General features: G+C 41.7%; 1 protein-coding gene across 1 annotated transcript in view; it reads left to right on the top strand.

Annotated features, from left to right (window-relative positions):
- The first annotated feature begins 7,369 nt into the window (after window positions 1-7,369).
- Window positions 7,370-19,806, top strand: part of LOC141166610 (uncharacterized) — a 34,870-nt gene continuing 22,433 nt past the window's right edge. The window contains exons 1-2 of the mRNA XM_073653461.1: window positions 7,370-7,670; window positions 19,312-19,425. Coding sequence (XP_073509562.1) covers window positions 7,556-7,670; window positions 19,312-19,425 — 229 coding nt within the window. The 5' untranslated portion in view covers window positions 7,370-7,555. The remainder of the gene's footprint in view (window positions 7,671-19,311; window positions 19,426-19,806) is intronic.

Below are 19,806 nucleotides of genomic sequence, written 5' to 3'. Positions count from 1 at the left end.
GTGGTTTGCACGTTAATGACCAGGCCAATTTTTACAATTCTGACCACTGTCACTTTATGAGGTAATTACTCTGGAACGCTTCACCGGATCCCCCTGATTCTGAGATTCTTTTTTCGTGACATATTGTACTTCATGATTATGGTAAAATTTCTTCGATATCACCTGCGTTTATTTGTGAAAAAAACGGAAATTTGGCAAAAATTTAAAAAATGTAGCAATTTTCAAAATTTGAATTTTTATGCCCTTAGATCAGAGAGATATGTCACACAAAAAAGTTAATAAATAACATTTCCCACATGTCTACTTTACATCAGCACAATTTTGGAACCAAAATTTTTTTTTGTTAGGGAGCTATAAGGGTTAAAAGTTGACCAGCGATTTCTCATTTTTCCAACAAAATTTACAAAACCATTTTTTTAGGGACCACATCACATTTGAAGTCACTTTGAGAGGTCTTTATGACAGAAAATACCCAAAAGTGACACCATTCTAAAAACTGCACCCCTCAAGGTGCTCAAAACCACATTCAAGAACTTTATTAACCCTTCAGGTGCTTCACAGGAATTTTTGGAATGTGGAAGAAAACAATGAACATTTAACTTTTTTCACAAAAATGTTACTTTAGACCCAATTTTTTTTATTTTCACAGGGGTAACAAGAAAAAATGGACGCCAAAATTTGTTGTGCAATTTCCCCTGGGCACGCAGATACCCAATATGTGGGGAAAAAACACTGTTTGGGTGCACGGCAGGGCTCGGAAGGGAAGGAGCGCCATTTGACTTTTTGATTGTAAAATTTGCTTGAATAATTAGCGGACGCAATGTTGTGTTTCGAGAGCCCCTGTGTGCGCAAACATTGGAGCTCCCCCACAAGTGACCCCATTTTGGAAACTAGACCCCCCAAGGCACCTATCTAGATGCATAGTGAGCACTTGGAACCCCCAGGTGCTTCACAAATTGATTCGTAAAAATGAAAAAGTGTTTTTTTTTTCACTTTTTCATTTTTACGAATCAATTTGTGAAGCACCTAGGGGTTCCAAGTGCTCACTATGCATCTAGATAGGTGCCTTGGGGGTCTAGTTTCCAAAATGGGGTCACTTGTGGGGGAGCTCCAATGTTTGGGCACACAGGGACTCTCCAAATACAACATGGTATCCGCTAACAAATTGAATGGAAAATCGGCTCAAATTGTTAGCGGACACCATGTTGCGTTTGGAGAGCCCCTGTGTGCCCAAACATTGGAGCTCCCCCACAAGTGACCCCATTTTGGAAACTAGACCCCCAAAGGCACCTATCTAGATGCATAGTGAGCACTTGGAACCCCCAGGTGCTTCACAAATTGATTCGTAATAATGAAAAAGTGTTTTTTTTTTTCACTTTTTCATTCTTACGAATCAATTTGTGAAGCACCTAGGGGTTCCAAGTGCTCACTATGCATCTAGATAGGTGCCTTGGGGGGTCTAGTTTCCAAAATGGGGTCACTTGTGGGGGAGCTCCAATGTTTGGGCACACAGGGACTCTCCAAATGCAACATGGTATCCGCTAACAAATTGTCGGCTCAAATTGTCACCTCCCCTTGTCCCCGCAATGCTGCGATCGACTTCGATCGACTTCGATCGCAGCATCGCGGGGGTTAATGTGCTGGGAGCGGTGCAGGACCGCTCCCTGCACATAGTACCGGGTGTCAGCTGTGACAATCAGATGACACCCGGCGGCGATCGCGCCCCCACAGTCTGTGTGCGCGCGCAATCGCCATGACATACTAATACAGGTCTGGCTCTTAAGTCCCAGGGCACAGACGCATATTAGTACGTCAAATGTTGTTAAGGGGTTAAAAACCCTGCATTAAGGAGTAGTGTTGTTCAGTGTTGGGATCTGCTAGAAACATAGCAAGAAATCTCGGCGGGCCTGTATGTAGCTGAACCCATGCCTGGGAAGGCTCTGCACCCGTCAGGCTCTGAGCGGCCCGGCGCGGCCATTGAACACGGCAACCGTTGTTTAGGGACTCATGTTAACCCGGCTGCGAACCGGAGGACTTTTCTGTTTACCCGTGAGTTGCTGAATAAAGCTGTTTATGTTAGACTTGCTTGGGTCACTGCCTCAGTTACTGCACAGTGTGAACACCGCCGCCTTACAAATATCAGAGCCTTTTTATACATGGCTTAAACAAAGGAACTACATATTGCGGCAAAAGACGTGTACATGATAACATCATGCTGCAGGATAAGACGTGTATTTTAGAATAACAGAGTGATAATGCAACATCACAATATTTATGAGCATTTTTACCAAACTCCATTACAATCCATAAATCCCCATGTCTCTCTTAAGTAATGACATGAATCCTCATAATTCTCTTCATATTGACAACTGTATTGTCCTAATTTCCATACCGCAATTACAGTGACACTATTTACTACCCTATAACACCACTTATTTACTCTCACAATGACCTGCAGCTGCTGCTATTAACCTTTGCTTATGTGGCACCCTGCTACCACAGGTACCACAGGACCCAAAAGGGTGCATGGATGGACTTCTCCACAAGAGGCCCTCACTACAAACAGACACCTCCACCCTTCCACCTCAGACCACCAGAGGGAGCCCTGTTAGGGATATGTGTACTGGAGGGTGGAGTTAGGTAGAGAGAGTGTGCTGACACTGAGAGCAATGAAGACGCAGTACGTCTGCTGCTGTACTGAGGGCCCTGAGTGTGGCCGAGGCAAGGAGAGAGGAGAGAGGAGTTGAGGGGGCAGAGGAGCGTCTTACGCTCACCCCAAGACACAATCCAGACACCGGGTCCGCGCCTACAGGGTCCTCTACACCCAGTAGGGACAACCGGCATACCAGGAGGCTTCCAGACCCCTGGTCATCCTGAAGCTGCTATCAATTACAGGACTAGGAACCACGAAGGCCCCAGCGTCCAGGGATAGTGGTTGCCAGAGAAAAGTCCTACTACCAAGCAGTCAGGTGAGAGAGCAACACAACATAGAAGCTAGGCCAAGTTCCAGGCAGGCCAGAAGCTTAGAGAGGGGAGGAAACGGATCAGGAGGCCTTATACCCGCTCACTGGGGAGAGTCCTGAAGTACACCCTTCCTAGCAAGTACCCTGGACCATACCTGCCATTTACACCAGTAAAGGTGTAGCACCCTGAGGATTCGGCTGCTACAGGGGTATTGCACCTCAACCCAGAGGTGTGATATTCCACTCCCGGGTAAGGATAGAGTGTGGAACTGAGCTAGTAGGCTGCATGCACTACACACATCCCATTTCCGGGGAACAGACCGATGGTACTCCCACTAGAGAAATGTGCAGGTACGACAGTGTCTGTTCCTGGCTGGAGTGGGAGGGGGGTGGAACATCCCAGTAGTGTAGGGGCAGATAGGGGGAGCAGCCTGGGTAAAGCTAGGAGCTCCTTGGGTGCTGGTCACCTGAGCTCACACATAGAGGGAGTATATAAGGTGGGCACCATCTTAGATCAGGGTCAGTCAGTCAGTCAGTTGTCAGTCTGTGAGACGTCAGTCTGTCAGAGTGTAACCTGAGAAGCAGAGCAGAGGAGAAGAGAGAGAGACCCAGAGGCGCAGAGGGGACCCCAAGAGCCCATAAGAGAGCTAATAGGGTGAAGGGTCGGCAACAGGGTACCGGATCCCAAGCTGGCAGAGGCTACAGCACACCTTAGCCAGGAACCGGAGGTCGTGGGCAGGATCTGCCACGATCACCCACTAAATCCACCCGGAAGGCAGACCAAGAATAGGGTCAGGGAGCCCAGAGGAGGCTTGACCAACAAGAGGCCCGAGGGAGCCGGACTTAGGTGGATCCCTGGTGGGAACGGCCAGAAGAAGGGAGAGACAGAAAGGAGCTCAGGACCACACTCCGGAGTTGCCTGGGAGTTGACCGAGTCCAGGACCTGGTGGACGCAGCACGGCTTGGGTGGTCACTGCTGTACACAGTGACCCGAGCAACACCAGTAAGTAAAACCCTGGAACTGCATTTTATGCCTCTGAGTCTCCTTGCTGCACCTTCACAACCACCATCCTCCACGGCTGACCCCCTGAGGCTATACCCCTCCCGTTGGGGGTTATACTACCTAAGCTGCACTCACATCATCAGCCTCAGTGGACCCTGCTGCAGCGGCGGCCGTATTGACCGCAAATCAACGGGTGGCGTAGTCGACACAAAAGAACATCTAGTAACATCATAAGGACTGCCACACACTGAGCTTGACACCCTGGGCACGGACCGGGTCACAGCCACTCGGAGACTACAACCCCCATCTGATCCGGCTCCGGGTATCCCTAACAACACTGGCCCAGGGGGCGCGTCAAAGGTACTGAAGCGAATCCCCTGTGTGCGTGTCCGTCATTCCCCCTGACCCGACCGGGCCATCTTTCACCTGCATCCCATCTATCAACTCTGCCCCGGGGGCCCACTCCGCCTGTGGGGAGCAGAAACATCCCAGCTGCCATCCCATCACCCCCGGAGGTCTGCAGCAGCGCTGGTAACTATTACCAGAAACCACAGGTGGCGTCACGAGACAAACTGTTATTCATCCCTAACAAAAAACACTAAAACCCCTTTTAAAGAGTGACCCCAGGGTACCGAGTCTCCCCCAAATCCCCCTGGGTGAGTCATCTCTACTAACCATACCTGCTAATGGCACTAACATAATTTTATGTCTGCATTGTGGGGAGAGCTCGCAGAACATGCATCTCATTAGCTGCAAAACTTAGTTAGCTCAAACTTCTGAACACAATGGCAACTAGGCTTAACATGGCTGTTCAGAATATTAGGACTTCTCATTCTCTTACACCTTCACTTAATTGTCTTGTATTTTTAAGGTCCCCATGCCATCATACCACTTGTGGTCTCAAAAGGGATAAGCAGTACCTTTACAGGTCAGAATTCACCTGGTAGATCCCTGTGAAGGATTGATCCCCAGCCTGGGACTAGAAACATACACTCCACAACATTAAAATGTGGCCTAAAAGTGCTATCATGGTCTGCAGTCATGTTCATCGAGCACATCGGTAAAGTTCTTGAAGGACAATTGCAAAGGCAGCCGCTAGCAGTGGTTCTTAATGATATGTGTGCCAAAGTGCATTCAACATGGCAGCTTAGACAACCATTAATAACCTCATTTTGATAGCAGCCAAGGCAAGTTAGTGTGTGAAAATTTGTTCCTAATTCTTTATCATATGCATAAAATTAATATGCGTGTCTGTGGCGCCCCTGCGGCTTCAGTCGCCACAGAGGTACTGCATCTCACCCAGAGGTGTGGTATCTCACTCTCAGGTAAGGATGGAGTACTGCCTGGGACCCAACCACTTGCATACATTACACTCCACTTCAGAGGGCAGGGCGAGATTGCTCCTAAGGGAGAGCACAGTCCCTGGTCCCTGTCTGGAGGGTGGAACCATGTAGTGGGTGTGGGTGGAGGAAGAAGTTCAGGGGAGCACTTGAGAAGGAGGATATAAAAGAGGGAACCATCGTGAAAGGACAGATCTTGCTGAGAGGAGAAGTAGCTCTGCTCAGGAGGAGCGGGCCTGAGTGAGAGAGGTCCAGGAGGTGAGACTGAAGAGAAGAGAGAAGCGGAGAGGAAGGATCCAGAAAGAACCAGGGGATCCTAAGGGTACGGGAAGTGCTGGAGGCCACCCGTATGCCCGAATCTACCAGGACATGGAGGGATCAGGCCGCAAAGGGGACCGGCCCCTAACTAGTGGGAATTACAACATTCAGCTAGAAACCGGAGGCTTCTACATTTTCAGGGTGTAGTTGCACACAGCCACAATTAATCGCCAAAAAGGTAGCCGCACAGGATCCAGGGAACTCCAGGTTGCCCGCCAAGATCTGAGGTTACTGCTTGGGACACTGGTTGCGAAGCGCAGGGCAGGAGGGTGAGAGCCAGCACAGGAAGACGACCGAGAAAGGCACACTGAACGGGGTCCCGTTAAGTACTTCTGAAATACCTGAGGGATTGCTGAACCCCTGCCTCGGTGAACGCAGAACGACGTGGGTGGTGATAATTGGCCGTTGTAACCAGGAGCAACATGATAATCGTGAGTAAACCTTGAGGACTGCACCCCACTGTCTCTGTGAATTATTGCTGCTCCATCACTCGCCCTGCACTACCCAGCACCAGTTACATCTACCTCACACAACATCTACACTGCCCTGGAGCTTAGCTCTGCCTGTGGAGAGCTGAACCAACTCTGCTGCGTCACCATCAGCTCCAGAGGATCTGCACCGCAGCGGCTGCTCCATATAGTCACATACCACAGGTGGCGTCACGAACATTAAACTATAAAAACTATAATCCCCTTTTATTGACCGCCCTGGGTCACGGACTGGGTCACTGCCACTGTGACATCCCCTGCACTGTCCGGCCCGGCACCGAGTACCCCACGGCCCAGGGGGCGCATCATGTCAATCCTGTGATTGCCACAATTCCACGATTTTTCCTTGATGAAGATTCTAAAAGTCTGTTGTAAAGTTATTTTTCATCACTAGCTAACATGGCTGGAGAGAGAAATCAAATCAGGAACTGAACCCTGTGTTTACATTTTTCCTGATCCACACACCAAGGTGGACGCAACTTACAAATATGATATGAAAGACATTGACACAAGATAGATGGTAATCCTCAAGTCATAGCCCCTGCTTACGTAGTTTATAAAAATGCATGGTCACACTAGCATGGATCACAGGTGAAGGTAGTTGAATTTTTAGTGACTCCAGCTCAGGAAATTTCAGTCTTTCTACTGGATTTCAGGTAGCCACTGAATTATCTATCTGATCACAAAAGACTAAGATAGATAATTTTTGGACCAAAAATTAAAAAAAAAAAAAAAAAAAAAAGATGAAAAGCCTGTCACTTTAACTTTACTAAAGTTGTGTTTGAATGAATAAAAATCTTGAAAATGAGTGTGATATAGTCCTAGAAGACCTTAAGGGTGTTATGCACATTTTTTAGGGCATTTGAAGGATTTGGAAAATAACTGATTCACAGTGAATTGAATCTCTGTGAAAACTATTTTTTTGTAAAAAGATAGGAAATTTTAGGCTAAGCTGGAAAATTCAAGTTTCAAAAGATTCACTCATCTTTAATTCCTATTAAAAGGGATGCATCAATAGGATATGTCATAAAGGTCAGAGAGATGCACATTTCCCCTCTGAAATCTGAAATGCACCTCCAAGTCCCTCATGGCCCCTAGTATGCTAGCCTCCCTCCATTGACTTCTAAGGAAGTTTCATGCTTGTCCTCATTCTCCAGAGCAATGCACTTATCAGATATTTATCGCATATCCCATGGCTACGTCTTAAATGTCCCATTAATCATAAATATGCTATATTCCTTTTGTTTAGATCATCTTCCATCACCCTCTCTCATTGTGAGACCAACTCAAACTGTATATGACAATGGACAGAAAATCACTCTGATTTGCTCTCCTCCAAATAACATTGATGCAGAAGGAATCCGCTATTTCAGGAATGTGACTACTCATATACATACTAATATACATGCTGGTAAAACACAAGAAGCAATTACTCAATACACAATGACCATACAGAAGAAAGAAGATGAAGGTAGTTATAAGTGTGACTACTGGGCAAATATTGATGGAAAAAATAAACTATCATTTGGTAGTAATGAAGTGAATATCATAATAACAGGTAACAGACTATATTTATTTCTTATATATTGGAAGTATTCTTATAGGACACTAGTTTGCTAAAATGGAGATGACTGAATTGATTTTAGACCTGTGCCTCTGTACACTTTGCTATGGCTTGATGTTTCCAAACCCGACTAAAAACAATATTTTATATAATCATCAATGATATAGGTGGGCAATTAATTTTCCAGAGGGGCCACATGAAAGATCATGACTGTTGTGGAGGGAGGAGCCAAAAGGCTGAAAATAATTCTGCTCAATATTAACCCCTTCAAGCCATGGTCATTTTCTGTTTTTTTTTTGTTTTGTTTTCTTTTTTCCTCCCCTTCTTCCAAGAGCCATAGCTTTTTTTATTTTTCTGCTACCATAGCCATATGAAGACTTGTTTTTTGCAGGATGAGATGTACTTTTGAATTACACCATTCATTTTATCATGTCATCCACTGGAAAGTGGGAAAAAATTCCAAAGTGCGTTGAAATTGCAAAAAGAGTGCAATTGTACAATTGTTTTTTTTTTTTTTTTATTTACCATGTTCACTATGCAGAAAACTGACCAGGCAATGTGATTCTCCAGGTCAGTATTCAGTGGTGAAAAAAAATTCTGAAATTTGTAAGAAAAAATTTCCCTTTTTTTTTTTGCCATTTTCAAAGACCAGTAACGTTATCATTTTTCAGGATATGGGGCTGTGTGAGGGCTTTTTTTTTTGCACCCTGAGCTGATGCTTTTACTGATACCATCTGGGTGTATATATGATGTTTTAATCACTTATTTTTGCATTTTATTACTATGTTGTGACGGCCAAAAAAACTAATTCTGGCATTTTGATTTTTTTTTTCCTTACGCCTTTTACCAATTGGATTAATTTATTATATATTTTGATAGATCTCACTTTTACTAGTGCAGCAATACCAAATATATGTTTTTTTATTGTTTTATTTTTAATGGGCAAACGTGTGGTGATTTGAACTTGTGTTTTTTGTTTTTTTTTTCATATTTTTAAAAACTTTTTCCACTTTTTACTGGACTTAATAGTCTCCTTAGGGGACTTGAAGATGAGATCATCAGATCTCTTGTGCTATACATAGCAATGCAGATGCAAAAAGTGTATTGCAAAATCACAATCTATGAGCGCTGTCCATGGGCCTGTGTTCAAAGGAGTATCGTAATGACAGTCACAGGGGTCTTCAGCAGACCCTCGACTGTCATGACAACCCATCGGCGCCCTGCGATTAAGTCATGGGTGTGCCGATGAAAGCGTGGAACGACGCACGCCCCTGTCACCGCGTGTTAAGTGCTGCAACCACAGAGGCATATGATGGCTGATTAAATCAGTATGACCCCCACAATTCCCCACACCATACAACCTCGCAACAGTCCCACACAACCATATGAGGGCCCTCATGGTTTCCTCCTGCAAGTACAGGCTAGCAGTGCTTGCATCCAGTAATGGAATCAGCCCAAGTGGGTTAAAAGTCAAATTTTTCTTTATTTCTGCCTTTTTAAAATCCTCAAGATTAGTATCATAAAAAACAAACATACTAAACCTAAAGGTTATGAATGCAAAGGTCTTTCTTAACCATGTACAAGCTATGCTTGATAGGATCAGATATAATTAGCAGTTTTCAGCCTATAGCAATATGGGTTTGTGTTAGTGCATTTTTTTTAATGTGCCATACAATGTCAGACATATGAGCCTTTTTATTTCGTGCTAATTTTTATGCTCTTTACCAAAGAGGCGTGGCTCACAGGGTAACAATCCAGAGGAGTCTAAAGACACGCCCCCAGAGAATCTAGTGAGCAACACCCCCTTGGTGAAGACTGTAAAAATTCACACTAAAGGCCTAGATCACTGGAATCTTATGGCTGATCTAAAAAAAAAAAAAAAAACATAATACTTTAGAGGCTGTAAGAATAATTTAATAGCAAAAATAGGCCATTTTTGACCAAGGGACACATCTTCTTTAACACTTATGTCAAACTCACAGAAATGAGTGCACATTATTGTGATTTGCTGGAATAGCTATGAAGATTGCTAATTCCCATCACGCATATAATAGTACAGTATATTAACTGGTTCAGGACCGCCCACTGTACATAAACGTTGGCGCTACCTGGGCTTTGTGCAGCGCCAACGTTTAAAAACGGTGGGTGGTCCCGCAGCGCTCAGGACCCCCAGGGTCCTGCAAGTGCTGCGGTTCCGGTGCAGAGCGATAGCTCTGACAGGGGATATCATCGGGACCTGATTGGATCAGGTCCCAATGATGTTAACCCTTTGCTATCTTCTATATGCCGCAATCTATAGTGATCGCGGCATATAGAAGATAGTGAGAGGAGAGGGGGTCGTCCACTTACCTCTCCGACGGCCCCCTGATATCTTCCAGGACCTGCCGTTGTTATGGCAGCCGGAGGTCACATGACCGCCTCCAGATCTGCCATATATGGTGCCCTGCTGAGCTCAGCCTGCAGCTGAGTCCAACAGGAGACACTGACTGTGAAACAGTCAGCTAAGATGTCATGCAATGTCATACATGTCTATTACATTGCATGACATCAGTGATTAGAAAAATAAAAATTAATGTCCCATACAGGGACTAAGTAAAAATGTAAAAAAAAAGTAAAAAAAATATTTTCAAACTGTTAAAAAAAATCACAAAATAAATAAAAATAAATAAATAAAATATTAAACCAATAAATCCGTATATTTATGCAAAAACAAAAAAAGTACACATATTTGGTATCGCCGCGTCCGAAACAACCCGATCTATAAAACTGTCACACTAATTAACTCCTTCTGTGCACACCGTAATAAAAATAAATAAAAACCGGAGCAAAAAACTATGCTTTTTCATCATATCGCCAAACAAAAAGTAGAAAAAAATGCGATCAAAAAGCAAAATGGAAATAAAAATGGTACCGCTGAAAACGTCATCTTGTTCCGCAAAAAAAAAGCCACCATACAGCTCCTTCAGCCGAAAAATAAAAAAGTTATAGCTCTCAGAATAAAGCGATGCAAAAAAATATTTTTTCTATAAAATTGTTTTATTGTGTAAAAGCGCCAAAACATAAAAAAAATATACAGTACGTGTAGTATCGCTGTAAACGTACTGACCCGAAGAATAATGCTGCCTTATCACTTTTACCACACGCAGAACGGCATAAAAAAAGCCTCAAAAAACAATTCCTGAATTGTTGGTTTTTGTTAATTTTACCTCCCAAAAAACGGAATAGAAAGCGATCAAAAAATGTCACGTACCCAAAAATGGTACCAATAAAAATGTCAACTCGTCACGCAAAAAACAAGCCGTCACATGACTCTGTCGGCCGAAATCTGGAAAAATTATAGCTCTCAAAATATGGCGATGCAAAAACTAGATTTTGCAAAAAAAAGCGTCTCTTAGTGTGTGACAGCTGTCAATCATAAAAACCCGATATAAATCTGGCATCTCTGTAATTGCACCAACCCGAAGAATAAAGTAATCTCATCACTTATACCGCACGAGGAACGGCGTAAAAAATAAATAAAACCAATTCTTCACCTGCTACTGATTTGTTTATTATGTCTCCCAAAGATCGCAGTAAGGCTCTGCTCACATTTATCCTGCGCTCTGCGCTGAGCACTTACACCAGAGTTTCCGTGTAAATCTCTGAAAAACGTGATTCAGACGGAACCCATGACGGAAGATTCCCTGTAATGAGGCAGATATAGGCCACTGTGGATGCCGTCTGGCCTGTGATCCCACGGTGTCAGTTTTTTTAGGCGTGCATAAAAGTGCGGTTGGCCACAGTTTTGTGCACTTCTGAAACAAAGGACATCGCTAAACTGAGGCCAGACGGAGTCCAGAGTAACTCTGCTGCCTCATTGCAGAGAATGGATCCCACAGGGGTTTCATCTGAATTACATCACTTGGAAATTTAGATGGAAACCCCGATGTAAGTGCTCAGCCTAGAGCGCCGGATAAATGTTACGTAAAATGTTCCCAATAAAAGCTTCAACTGAGTCCTCAAAAAAGGCTAGTCCCCACTCAGGTCCGTCATCTGTTAAAAATATTCCAAGTTACTGGTAGCAGAAAGGCTCTGGAAAAGCGAAATGGCCCTTGCCCCCCAAAAGAAATTCAGAAAATGTTGTGCTCCCAAATCCAAATGCCTATTCTACAATAATTTGTTCTCCAATTGTCAAATAGCGCTCTGTCCCTCCCAGATCTCGCCGTATGGCTAAGCGGTACGATACAGCCACATATGGGGTATTGCCTCTTTTAGAAGAAATTGCGTGACACATTTCGGCACCATTTTTACCCATTGCCCTGTGTGAAAATTTAAAATCTGAGGGTAAAACATTTTTTTGTGGTAAAAATATAATTATGTTTTTTTCACTGCCCAATGGTATAAATTTAAAAATTAAAAAATACTCACTACTTCCCTAGATGAATTCCTTGAGAGGTGTAGTTTACAAAATGGGGTCACTTAGGGGGGTTTCTGCTGTTTCGGCATGTCAGCGACTCTTCAAATGTGACATGGTGTCTGCAACCCATCCCAACCAACATAGCACTCATTTCTCTTCCGAACCCTACCGTACACCAAAGCAGTGGTTTTCCCCCACATATGGGGTATCGGCGTACTCAGAAGAAATTGCACAACAAATTTCATGGTGCAATTTCTCCTGTTATCCTTATGATAATGCAAAAGTAGGGAATGAAAAACATTTTTTGCGGGAAAAATGTGAAAATTTTATTTTTACGGCTCAATATTATAAACTTCTGTGAAGCACCTGGGGGTGCAAGGTGCTCACCACACATCTAGATAAGTTCCCTAAGGGGTCTAGTTTCCAAAATGGTGTCACTTGTGGGGGGTTTCCACTGTTTAGGCACATCAGGGGCTCTCCAAACGCAACATGGCGTCTGCTAATTATTCAAACAAATTTTACATTCAAAAAGTCTAATGGTACTCCTTCCCTTCCGAACCCTGCAGTGCGCCCAAACAGTGGTTTTCCCTCACATATGGGGTATCAGCGCATTCATGAGAAATTGCACTACAAATTGGGTCTAAAGTAACATTTTTGTGAAAAAAGTTAAATGTTCATTGTTTTCTTCCACATTCCAAAAATTCCCGTGAAACACCTGAAGGGTTAATAAACTTGTTGAATGTGGTTTTGAGCACCTTGAGGGGTGCAGTTTTTAGAATGGTGTCACTTTTGGGTATTTTCTGTCATAAAGGCCCCTCAAAGTCACTTCAAATAAGATGTGGTCCCTAAAAAAATGTTTTTGTAAATTTTGTTGGAAAAATGAGAAATCGCTGGTCAACTTTTAACCCTTATAGCTTCCTAACAAAATAAAATTTTGGTTCCAAAATTGTGCTGATGTAAAGTAGACATGTGGGAAATGTTATTTATTAACTATTTTGTGTGACATATCTCTCTGATTCAAGGGCATGAAAATTCAAAGTTTGAAAATTGAAAAATTTTCAAAATTTTTGCCAAATTTCCAATTTTTTTCACAAATAAACGCAAGTGATATCAAAGAAATTTTACAACTATCATGAAGTACAATATGTCACAAAAAAACAATCTCAGAATCAGGGGAATCCGTTGAAGCGTTCCAGAGTAATACTTCATAAAGTGACAGTGGTCAAAATTGAAAAAATTGGCCCGGTCACGAAGGCAAAAACAGGCTCTGGCGCGAAGTGGTTAAAGGGGCTGTCCAGGATTTTCACAAAAGTCAGTAGTCACTCTGTGACTTGTGAGTCATCACATCGCTGCTAGTGTGCACTGTGAGGGTTCACCGATGTCAGCGGTGAGAACGGGTGGTCATGTGATCGCATGTATGCAATGTGTAAACTTACGGCCACATTCCGACTAGACGTGCACGGCCTCACTCAACACAAGTGAATTGAGCGAGACTGTGCAAGTCTATTTAGAATGTGGCCGGGAGTATGGATATCGCATTCTTGTGGTCACATGACTGCTTTGTCTTGCTGCCGGCATTGGAGAATCTTCACAGCAAAGATTAGAGAATTCACAAATATGCAGTCACATAGAATAACTGCTGACTTTCGTGATAAACCCAGACAACCCCTTTAAATTGTTCATACGCAGGATAGTGACAGCCTATTTATAGCCAAAAAGTTGACTTTGCACCTACACAAGCATGGCTCTAAAATAAGGATTATTTCTTATGTGGGCGTTATCCTTGCAAAATGTGCCAATATTCAAGAGCTTGCTTGAATTTTAGGGCTCGCTCACACCACAGTATAAATCGAAAAATGCTATCCAATTATCAGATAGCACTTGGACCAATGTTATTTAATGGGGGTAGTGCTGATGACCGATTATTTTCACTGACAGAATTTGTCTGTGAAAAAAAAATTGCAACATGCAGTGATTTCACTCTGAAATCGGAAGGGTGAGAGAAAAAAATTGGATGCTACAATACAGCATCTGATTTTTAAGGATACATTACAATTCTGTAGCACAGGAAACTGTAAATGGTCTTGTAAATGATTAATAGCTGCTGAATAAAAAAACAGATTGTACACAGACTGGATGACAAGTGAGAAAAAAAATCGTCCCACTTTTCTGGATGAGAATGGGAACGATTTTTTATACAGTACAGACCAAAAGTTTGGACACACCTTATCATTTAGATTTTTCTGTATTTTCATGACTATGAAAATTGTACATTCACACTGAAGGCATCAAAACTATGAATTAACACACGTGGAATTATATACTTAACAAAAAAGTGTGAAACAACTGAAAATATGTCTTATATTCTAGGTTCTTCAAAGTAGCCTCCTTTTGCTTTGATGACTGCTTTGCACACTCCTGGCATTCTCTTGATGAGCTTCAAGAGGTAGTCACCGGAAATGGTTTTGGTCTGTACTGTATGTTCATGTGACCCAGCCTCAGAAACATGGACACAACACTAAAGTATCACACTGAGGCTGGGTCACTCGAGCATATCAAAAATCGCTCCCATTCTTATCCAGAAAAGTGCTACAATTTTTTTCTCGCTTGTCATCTGTGTGCTGTCCATGTGCAATCCGTTTTCTACAATAATCATTTACAAGACCATTTACAGTTTCCTATGTTGCAGAATTGCAATGTATCTTTAAAAATTGGATGCCATACTGTATTTTGCCTTATTGTATTTTCCTATGTGTATGACCATGTGTGTGTGTGTATTATCCTGTGTGTTTATTTTCCTATGTGTATGAGCATGTGTGTGTGTGTTTATTTTCCTATGTGTATGAGCATGTGTGTGTGTTTATTTTCCTATGTGTATGAGCATGTGTGTGTGTGTTTATTTTCCTATGTGTATGAGCATGTGTGTGTGTTTATTTTCCTATGTGTATGAGCATGTGTGTGTGTTTATTTTCCTATGTGTATGAGCATGTGTGTGTGTGTATTTTCCTGTGTGTTTATTTTTCTATGTGTATGAGCATGTGTGTGTGTGTGTATGAGCATGTGTGTGTGTTTATTTTCCTATGTGTATGAGCATGTGTGTGTGTGTATTTTCCTATGTGAATGAGCATGTGGGTGTGTGTGTGTATTTTCCTGTGTGTTTATTTTCCAATGTGTATGAGCATGTGTGTGTGTGTATTTATTTTCCAATGTGTATGAGCATGTGTGTGTGTGTGTTTATTTTCCTATGTGTATGAGCATGTGTGTGTGTATTTTCCTGTGTGTTTATTTTCCTATGTGTATGAGCATGTGTGTGTGTGTATTTTCCTATGTGTATGAGCATGTGTGTGTGTATGTATTTTCCTGTGCATTTTTCTATGTGTATATCTTTCTGTGCATTTTCCTATATGCGTTTGAATACGTGAATTTTACTGCATATATTTTCTTATGTGTATGAGCATATTTTCCTATGTATGGATTGGCCATGTGTATTTTCCTATATATGCGTGTGTGTGTTTGTGTGTTTTCCTATGTGTATGAGTGTGTGTGTATTTTTTTTTTTGGTGTATGAGCATGGGTGTGTGTATTTTCCTATTTGTAGGAGCATGGGTGTGTGTATTTTTGTGTATGAATATGTGTATTTTTGTGTATGTGTGTATGGACATGTGTATTTTCCTATATGTGTGTATATTTTGCTGAGCATTTATTTTCCTTTGTGTATGCGCATGTGTGTATGTATTTTCCTATATATGCGTGAGGGTATTTTTCTTTGTGCTTGAGCATGTGTGTGCATTTTCCTGTGTGTGTATATTCTTATATTTGTATACACACATGTGTATTTTCCTCTGTATTTTGGGGGATTGGACAATAGTCTAATGTGCATGGGGGCCAATCCGTTGATTGCGTGGTTACAATGACCCAGCACACTGCATAGTACCACTTCTCCTGTCCTGTATACTGGGTGTAATTCTCAGTATCTGAATTATTCGGTATATATGCATATTGTCACCCCCAAGCGCCCAAATTTCTGTTTTTAATTTTTCATATGTTTTGGCACCATGTAATGCCAGATCATTGTAGGCTTTTGGTGGCTTACCCCTTAAGTATGGCGCCAGGACTTCCACCCACTGCTCTGGCAGGAGTTTCTCCCTATAGGCGACCATTTCAAATACAGAAAAATGTCCGATTCTTTTTTTCCCAAAATGGTCCGAATATAGCTTACCTATTTTTGGCATATTTTGAAATTAAATATGTAACAACCATTTTGAATCCTTATATTAGGTGCAGTACAGACCAAGAGTTTGGACACACCTTCTCATTTAAAGATTTTTCTGTATTTTCATGACTTTGAAAATTGTACATTCACACTGAAGGCATCAAAACTATGAATTAACACATGTGGAATTATATAATTAACAAAAAAGTGTAAAACAACTGAAAATATGTCTTATATTCTAGGTTCTTCAAAGTAGCCACCTTTTGCTTTGATGACTGCTTTGCACACTCTTGGCATTCTCTTGATGAGCTTCAAGAGGTAGTAACCGGAAATGCTTTTCACTTCACAGGTGTGCCCTGTCAGGTTTAATAAGTGGGATTTCTTGCCTTATAAATGGGGTTGGGACCATCAGTTGTGTTGTGCAGAAGTCAGGTGGATACACAGCTGATAGTCCTACTGAATAGACTGTTAGAATTTGTATTATGGCAAGAAAAAAGCAGCTAAGTAAAGAAAAATTAGTGGCCATCATTACTTTAAGAAATGAAGGTCAGTCAGTCCGAAAAATTGGGCAAACTTTGAAAGTATCCCCAAGTGCAGTTGCAAAAACCATCAAGCGCTACAAAGAAACTGGCTCACATGAGGACCACCCCAGGAAAGGAAGACCAAGAGTCACCTCTGCTTCTGAGGATAAGTTTATCCGAGTCACCAGCCTCAGAAATCGCAGGTTAACAGCAGCTCAGATTAGAGACCAGGTCAATGCCACACAGAGTTCTAGCAGCAGACACATCTCTACAACAACTGTTAAGAGGAGACTTTGTGCAGCAGGCCTTCATGGTAAAATAGCTGCTAGGAAACCACTGCTAAGGACAGGCAACAAGCAGAAGAGACTTGTTTGGGCTAAAGAACACAAGGAATGGACATTAGACCAGTGGAAATCTGTGCTTTGGTCTGATGAGTCCAAATTTGAGATCTTTGGTTCCAACCACCATGTCTTTGTGCGACGCAGAAAAGGTGAACGGATGGACTCTACATGCCTGGTTCCCACCGTGAAGCATGGAAGAGGAGGTGTGATGGTGTGGGGGTGTTTTGCTGGTGACACTGTTGGGGATATATTCAAAATTGAAGGCATACTGAACCAGCATCGCTACCACAGCATCTTACAGCGTCATGCTATTCCATCCGCTTTGCGTTTAGTTGGACCATCATTTATTTTTCAACAGGACAATGACCCCAAACACACCTCCAGGCTGTGTAAGGGCTATTTGACCAAGAAGGAGAGTGATGGGGTGCTACGCCAGATGACCTGGCCTCCACAGTCGCCAGACCTGAACCCAATCGAGATGGTTTGGGGTGAGCTGGATCGCAGAGTGAAGGCAAAAGGGCCAACAAGTGCTAAACATCTCTGTGAACTTCTTCAAGATTGTTGGAAGACCATTTCCGGTGACTACCTCTTGAAGCTCATCAAGAGAATGCCAAGAGTGTGCAAAGCGGTCATCAAAGCAAAAGGTGGCTACTTTGAAGAACCTAGAATATAAGACATATTTTCAGTTGTTTCACACTTTTTTGTTAAGTATATAATTCCACATGTGTTAATTCATAGTTTTGATGCCTTCAGTGTAAATGTACAATTTCATAGTCATGAAAATACAGAAAAATCTTTAAATGAGGTGTGATCAAACTTTTGGTCTGTACTGTACATAAAAATGTACTTACCTTATGTTGACGATGTTTTCATAATATGGTTCAGTACTGCATCTCAATTTGCTGATTTTGTGGATTACTTAAATAAAATAAATAACAAAAGCATGAGATTTACAGCGGAATTTGGGGATAAAAGTTTAAATTTTTGGATGTGAAAAAAGCCAGCCACCGCTGGGTTCGTGAGGCAGGGACCCTGCTTCCTGAAATCCCACTCCACAACCACCGCAAACCCCCGCTGCTGGTACAACCCTTTCTCCCGCCCAGGGCCCACAACATTGCTCCACTTCTGCCACCGCCGGCTTCCTGAGGGATGATGCTTCCTGTGACCCCCACTACACCACCGCCACCCAGGTAAGATACCTATTCGGACTATAAGATGGACCCCCATCTTATAATTTTTTTTTCTTATTTTCCACCCGAAAATTTGGGGTGCGTCTTATGTTCCGGTGTGTCTTATAGGCCAAAAAATACAGCACATGTTTTTATAGTACTATCTCTTTAAATATTATCATGTTCATATTACCATGAAGTATGGTGTATCAAAGTAAGTACAATATAAAATCTTTGGCTATAAATAGGCCATCAATATGTCCTGGGTATGAACAACTTAATAAACTATTTTATGCCTGCCTGGGATAAGTGATTAACGTAGCTTTTCCTGCTTATTATAATAATGTGAATAGGTAAGATTATTTCTATATACTATATCATATGGATAAAGCTTAGTTCACTAATCTCACCAAGGGTTAGGGGGTGCAGATGCAGTAACACACAGATTGTAATAGACTAATATCTGTAACTTATATCCAATCCCATAAAGCATAGTTTGTACATACAGTAATTAAGAATGATCTTTACATCCAAAATGTGAAAGTTTACTCTGCATGTTTGTCTACATAGCCCATCTAATGGATTTTAAAACTAAAAATAAAGAAGATTTTTAATTTTATCCAACTTTGTGCGAAGCTCCTAAAATGTTATATTTAAGCTCAATAATAAATTAGTAAAGAATAATATCCTAAGCTTTTCATACGGTGGCTGTAAGCAAATTGAATTTTATTATTTCACTATATACTTTGTGAAAGGGTATAAAGACTTTGTGCTCTGCAGTATGCCAGAAGGTGAGATCCCAGGAAGATTATGAAATTAATAAGCACAGAATTTTAGATATAAAACAAAATAATTCATAATTAACTTTTATTTGTGAAATTTGACTTCCTTTCAATAAGTAAAATTTTCTGCTATTTTCTAAAATGTTTTATATATGCTGCAATAGATATATGCATTTACGTGTACTTTTATGTATTCAACTATTTATTCTATAGATTCAATCAGTGATATTGGTACCACACCATCTTGGATTTATTACATCCTAGGAGGAATTGTCTTTTTCTGTCTTTCTTTATTATCATGCCTACTTTACAAGAGAGCAAAGAAAAGTAAGTCTATTCAAATAACCAAGTAGAGTTTTTACTGGAGCAGCTTGATGTACCATTTCCACCATTGTAATAATTTAGACTTCTATTTCTTTGAACAGTAAGAAATGTACAAGATTGAAGACTATTGATATACACTGCTCAAAAAAATAAAGGGAACACTCAAATAACACATCCTAGATCTGAATGAATGAAATATTCTCATTGAATACTGTGTTCTGTACAAAGTTCAATGTGCTGACAGCAAAATCACACAAAAATCATCAATAGAAATCAAATTTATTAACCAATGGAGGCCTGGATTTGGAGCTTCCCCCAAAATTAAAGTGGAAAAACACACTACAGGCTGATCCAACTTTGATGTAATGTCCTTAAAACAAGTCA

Source organism: Phyllobates terribilis, unplaced genomic scaffold, assembly GCF_046119375.1.
Source record: "Phyllobates terribilis strain yellow unplaced genomic scaffold, ASM4611937v1 Scaffold_1__5_contigs__length_1240528914, whole genome shotgun sequence".
Classification (NCBI taxonomy): Eukaryota; Metazoa; Chordata; class Amphibia; order Anura; family Dendrobatidae; genus Phyllobates; species Phyllobates terribilis.
This window is presented reverse-complemented; position numbering and strand designations above follow the sequence as displayed.